Genomic DNA, 5,909 nt, shown 5'->3' with positions numbered 1-5,909 from the left:
TATATATATATATATATATATATATATATATATATATATTATTTATGTATGTATGTGTGTATGTGTGCATACATGCATGTGTGTGTATATATATAGGAGGATGTATGTTTCTATGTATGTATGTATGTATGTATGTAGGTCAGTAAGTATGTATGTATGCATGTATGTTGTGACAGTGAGATATGGATATGATAAAAATATTATTTCCATAAATCATTCAGAAACTAAATGCTAGTGTTGGTTATTATTTAATCTTGGATGAACATACTTATGATCAAAGACATTTCACCAATGATCATCCCATCATTTTTGGTAGTGGTGGAGCAGAATTCTGTGCACTTGCTGGCAGCAGTAGTTTGCAATTGTGATGATGGTTATGTCAGAGATTGTAAAATATCAACACTCCATTTTACCCTTTTGTTGGAATACGTTGATTTTGTTACAATTGGTTTTAAAAATAAAATAGAATTTAGTGATTTAACTCTGTCATTATTAAGCTGGGGTTTGGAACTTAAGTTAACATAGAATTTTCAATATCAATTGCTTTAAAACAGAGAGATTGTATCATACAACCAGAGCCAGTCTCAGGCACATTCGTATCAAAAGGGTTGTTGTATTTTGAGTTATTCATACCTAAAATGTCAAAATCTGTTCAGTGTTTTAATTCTACTTTTAATCTTTATTTTTTTGTATAGATGGGCTTCCATACCACTTATGTACACGTCAGTAAGCTTCTTCAAAGATCCCACGACATCGTATATGATTGTTTTCTGTTTTAACATATTTTCTGGATTGTGCACAAGTGTATGTGTGTTCCTCTTAAGTCTATTCCAAGGCACACAGGTAAAAAGAAAAACGTTATTTTTACATTTAACTTGAGTAGAAATTTTCATTAATTCTTTAACCTTTTAGCATCTAAACTGGCCATATCTAGGTCAAATTGTTTTTATGTTCAAACTGGCCATGCCTAGCTTCTCACACCTACTCTACAATGTCATTGTTAAAATAGTCACATCATCAAAATTTTAAAGCTACAAGATAATACATGATTAATTCAAAACAATGTGAATAAATAAGCATTACATTTGACTGAGTAATCTGAATTCTAAAGGGCTAAAAAATTTTTTTTTATTTAATTTCAATTCTAGTATTGCATCTTTAGATCTAGTACTTTTACAGCTGGATCATTTGTTCATTGCCAATATACAATGGAAATACAATCTCCTGCTAGATAATCATCTCTTAAACAGTATTTCAGTTAATGCAATTATTTTTGTTAGTAATTATATTTGAATTGATCTATATGCGTATTTATTTGCAACACTGCTTTTGCATGTCAACTATAATATTTTGTTTAGCCAGAACCAGCATTAAGCATGATCAGCTCATGTTTTGAAACTGATTTATTATAAAGAATGTGAAGGTGCATGGCTCAGTGATTAGAGCATTGGGCTCAGTCATGAGGTAGTGAATTCAATTCCTGGACCAGGCTGTGTGCTGTGTTCTTGAGCAAGACACTTTATTCATGCTGTTCCAGTTCACTTAGTTGTAGAAATGAGTTATGACATCACTGGTGCCAAGCTGTATTGGCTTTGCCTTTCCCTTGGATAACATCAGTGGAGAGGGGAAGCTGGTATGCATGGTTGACTACTGGTCTTCTATAAACAACCTTGTCCAGACTTGTACCTCAGATGGTAATTTTCTAGGTGCAATCCCATGCTTATTATAAAGGGAGTCTTTTACTATAAAGAATACAAGTGTTTCTGACATCGTTTCAGGGTATTCTCTCTTGTGTTGCATGGTATTCATGACAGCCAAGAAGCTAGAAATGCATTCACTGTTCTGCAAAGAGAGGATGCCTTGATATGACTATTGGTATTTTTCAGTACCTATTGCATAATGCAAGAAGGATTTTCCATGGCAAATTAGCAGTAAATATGGCCTTTATACAGGTCAAATATGTCCAAAACATATTTGAAATTATCTAAATGTTTGTTTAAACATCTATGTTCTCATATAAATGTTATCTCTTTATTATATTTTCCACTTCACTTCTGCTACAAGGGACAGGTATTTTTAGTACCTCTAAATTTTGAATATAAGATGATAACCTACTCTTGTTTATGTTGAGGGTTAACAATTTTTATCTTAGACTGTTACCTCTTCATCTAGAAATTCATAAATCAGCTTTCCAGCATAAGAAAATTAAATTACTCCTCAATAATACCGCTAGAGTTGGAATTCTTTAATACTTTTAAGGGGAAAATATTTAATAAAACTTCCACTTGAATTAAGGCCATAGCATATTTCAAGTTTCAGATTACAGCTGTTGCTTTTATTTTTAAAAAAATTAACTCTAATATTTTTTTTTTCTTTTATATTATAGGTATTACAGAACGCTTACCAGATATGTAAATATGTATTCTTGATCTTCCCACAATTCTCTCTCAGTTATGGATTAGTTTCATTGGGAAACAACCAGCTTCAAACAAGTATTTTTGCTCACTTTGGAATGGATGTATATCAAAATCCATTTGAAATGCTGCATTGGCACATTATCTCATTACTCATTTGTGGAATAGTCTTCTTCCTCATTACCTTATTCTTAGAAACTCATAACTATTGTACACGAAGGTAAGAATCACTTGTATAAATTAGATTAATATATTCAACACAGAGTTTATTTTTTGTAGGTCTATATGTTGATTCAAAAACCAGTCCTGTTGTTTTCAATCAGAATCAATAACAACCAGAGTTTTATCAGATTGAGTAATAAAGTCAGCAAAAGTTTGGCCAATTATATAAACATACCCTGGATTTTCTAAACATGATGTCACCATAGATCTAACTAGATTTGCTCTGGATAGACCAGATTTAAGAGAGACCAAAATAAAAGAGGCAAACAGACAGGAATGAATAATAGATAGAGAGACAACTGACAGACAAGAGAGCACAGAACACAGTCATGTACTCACACCAAGTGCCATTCACTATTGAGCTGATGTGCTAAATATTAAGTCTGTAACACAAAGGAACCTAGCACCTAGGGCTACATTATGGCAGCTGACACTCATATTCATTCAGTCACCTCTCTCTAAATCTCTCTTTTCATCTACACACAATAACAGAAACTGTCTAACCAAGTCACTACTGTGAACAGAACTTTCTGATGTTACTCTGGTGACCACTTCTCACCACTTTACTGTTATACCTTTAACTGCAGAATTAAATTTCAAATATCCACCAAAAAATAGAACTGGTATTTTCAGAAAGTCATGTTGTCTCATTAAATGTGACACATCTCAGCAAAAAATAGTTTCAAACATGACATTCCTCAACATAAGATAGATTGGTATATAAAACTACTTTCCACAGTTAACTCTTTGGAGACGAAGCCTCATTTGAAGTTTCAGTGCCAAGAAGATGGAGTCCTTTCAACAAAACCTACAGAGGTCATGCATTACACTGAACCACAAAAGAAATGCAAAACGTATTTGACTGTAAAATATGTTTTAATTTCATTATGTCAGAGATAAATTTTGATAAATCTGATTAAGTCAATTTCTTGGATGCACTTTGACCACAGTCTGTGGATCGTTGTCTATGTGTTCAGGTAGTGGGTAGATTCAGCACACTGAGATTGTAGGGAATGACATGCTCAATACTGTGTATGCCCTCCCTGGATCGGTACATGGAGTGCATGAGACAGTTCGCAAGAGTCATTGGCACCTGTGCCCACACCCTGTGGAAAGCTGCCTCCAGGTCCACATGGGCTGTCAGCCTTGGAACCACATGGTTTGGCTGACTAGGCAATAACGCAACGGAAAGTGTGAGGAATATTATTGCAGTATATGGGGATTGGACAATAATCAGTGTCAATGGTAGTTCCAGAAATTCTGAGAAACTACAGCTTAAAAGATGAGTCTCATCCTAGATGATCCATAGAGCTCAATGAGGATGTCCTGCAAACCCTGGTGGAACAAAATCTCATTGTAATTGTTGAAGAACTAGCAGAGAAGCTTGGATTTGGTCATTCAATCATTCATCGACTCCTGCATGCCATTGGAAATGTCAGCAAATTGAGTCAATAATTTCCTCACAAACTTTCTGAGTCTAATTGCATGCAGAGAGTGTATGTGTGCTTTTCTTTGCTATCACGTTTCACGAATGAACCTTTTTTGGACTGAATAGTGACTGGTGATGAGAAACAGGTTCTCTATAAAAATGACAAGTACCAAAGGCAGTGGGTAGGGAAAAGAGAAACACCAGCACTCCAGACTAAAGAAGGTCTTCACCCATGTAAGGTGTTGTTATCTGTTTGTGGGATATGAAAGGTTTAGTCCACTTTGAACTTTTAATTCAAAACCAGACGATAACACAGATCTACTGCAAGCAGCTTGAGCAATATAAGTCAGTACTAGAAAGAAAACAACCTCCTCTGGTTTCAAGATGGAAAGTTTTCTTCCATCAGGATAATGCTTGACCACTTACAACGAGGATGGCATTCCAACGACAGAAGCAGTTTTAATGGGAAATGATGCCCCACCCATCATGTTCGCTGGACATTGCCCCATCAGATTATCAATTATTCCACAGTCTTCAAAATCATTTGGATGGAAAAAATATGAATTCTGTAGACAAGATCAGAACAGTAGTGGAGGAGTAGTTTTCGTCACAGACAAGTGAATTTTGGAAGTGGGACCCTGCAATTCTACCAGATAGATGGAAGAGCATTGTAGAAAATGAAGGAGAATATATTTTAGATTGAAAAAGAACTTTGCTTATCTTAAATTTGAAAAATAAAAGTAGTATAAAAAAAACACATTGTTCATATATATATATAGTTATTTATTTATTTATTTATTTATTTATTAATTTATTGGTGTCTATTCTTATTAATAGAGATAAAACTATACACACAAGTATAATCAAGGAAGACGAAGATGTACAGCATGAAAGAATGCGTGTTGAGAAAAATATTGAAAAGCAGGAAAATTCTATTTCTATCTTGAGACTTACAAAAGTGAGTATTGCATATTTATTTCTTCAATGATGCCTTTTTACTATTGGTTCATGTCATCATCATCATCATCATCATCATCATCATCATCATCATCATCATCATCATCATTATCATCATCAACATCATTATCTTCATTTAAAATCCGTTTTCCATGTTAATGGTTTGACTGGAACTAGTTTGCCAGGGGGGTGTCCAAGCTCTATAGTTTATTTGGCATGGTTTTTATGGCTGGATGCCCTTCCTAATGCCAACCACTTTACAGAGTGTGATGGGTGCTTTTTTACATGCTACTGGCATAACTGCACTTTACATGGTACCAGCATGAATATGAATACATTTTACATGACACCAGCACAGGTGCATTTTATGTGGTACCAGCACAAATGCATTTTACACATGGCATGTATTTCTTATCAATCTTCAGACACGTTATTCAAATACACATCTTTTATTCAGTAGTTACATTTTATTTTATATATTTTTTTGTGTGTGATTATAGTTACAAAACAAACAAATTAAGGCAATGTGTTTATGATGACTGACTTCAAGTTCTACAAATGTGAGGGGTGGGGGTGAACAGTCCTGTGGTTAGAGTGTCGCACTCATGATTGCATGATCATGGTTTCAATTCCCAGATTAGCAGTGCATTGTGTTCTTGAGCAAAACACTTTATTTCACATTGTTCCAGTCCATTCGGCTGTAAATTAGTAACCCTGTAATGGACTGGCATTACGTTCAGAGTGAATGTTGGCCTACTCATAGTAGGTGATGGCATCTTTTGAATACTACAAGTGAGGAAGTACAGTGTGGCCAGTTGTATATAGCAATATTTAATAATCTGGTCAATAATGTGATACTGTGATATATATATATATATATATATATA

At 34.3% G+C, this 5,909-nt stretch overlaps 1 protein-coding gene across 1 annotated transcript in view; it reads left to right on the top strand.

Moving 5' to 3' along the window:
- The window catches only part of LOC106873159 (uncharacterized), a 161,723-nt gene that overhangs the window by 140,742 nt on the left and 15,072 nt on the right, over window positions 1–5,909 (top strand). The window contains exons 85-87 of the mRNA XM_014920386.2: window positions 696–843; window positions 2,387–2,634; window positions 4,903–5,023. Coding sequence (XP_014775872.1) covers window positions 696–843; window positions 2,387–2,634; window positions 4,903–5,023 — 517 coding nt within the window. The remainder of the gene's footprint in view (window positions 1–695; window positions 844–2,386; window positions 2,635–4,902; window positions 5,024–5,909) is intronic.

This window comes from Octopus bimaculoides, chromosome 1 (assembly GCF_001194135.2).
Source record: "Octopus bimaculoides isolate UCB-OBI-ISO-001 chromosome 1, ASM119413v2, whole genome shotgun sequence".
Lineage (NCBI taxonomy): Eukaryota > Metazoa > Mollusca > Cephalopoda > Octopoda > Octopodidae > Octopus > Octopus bimaculoides.
Note: the sequence above shows the minus strand (reverse complement) of the source record. Positions and strands in the feature narration are given on the sequence as shown.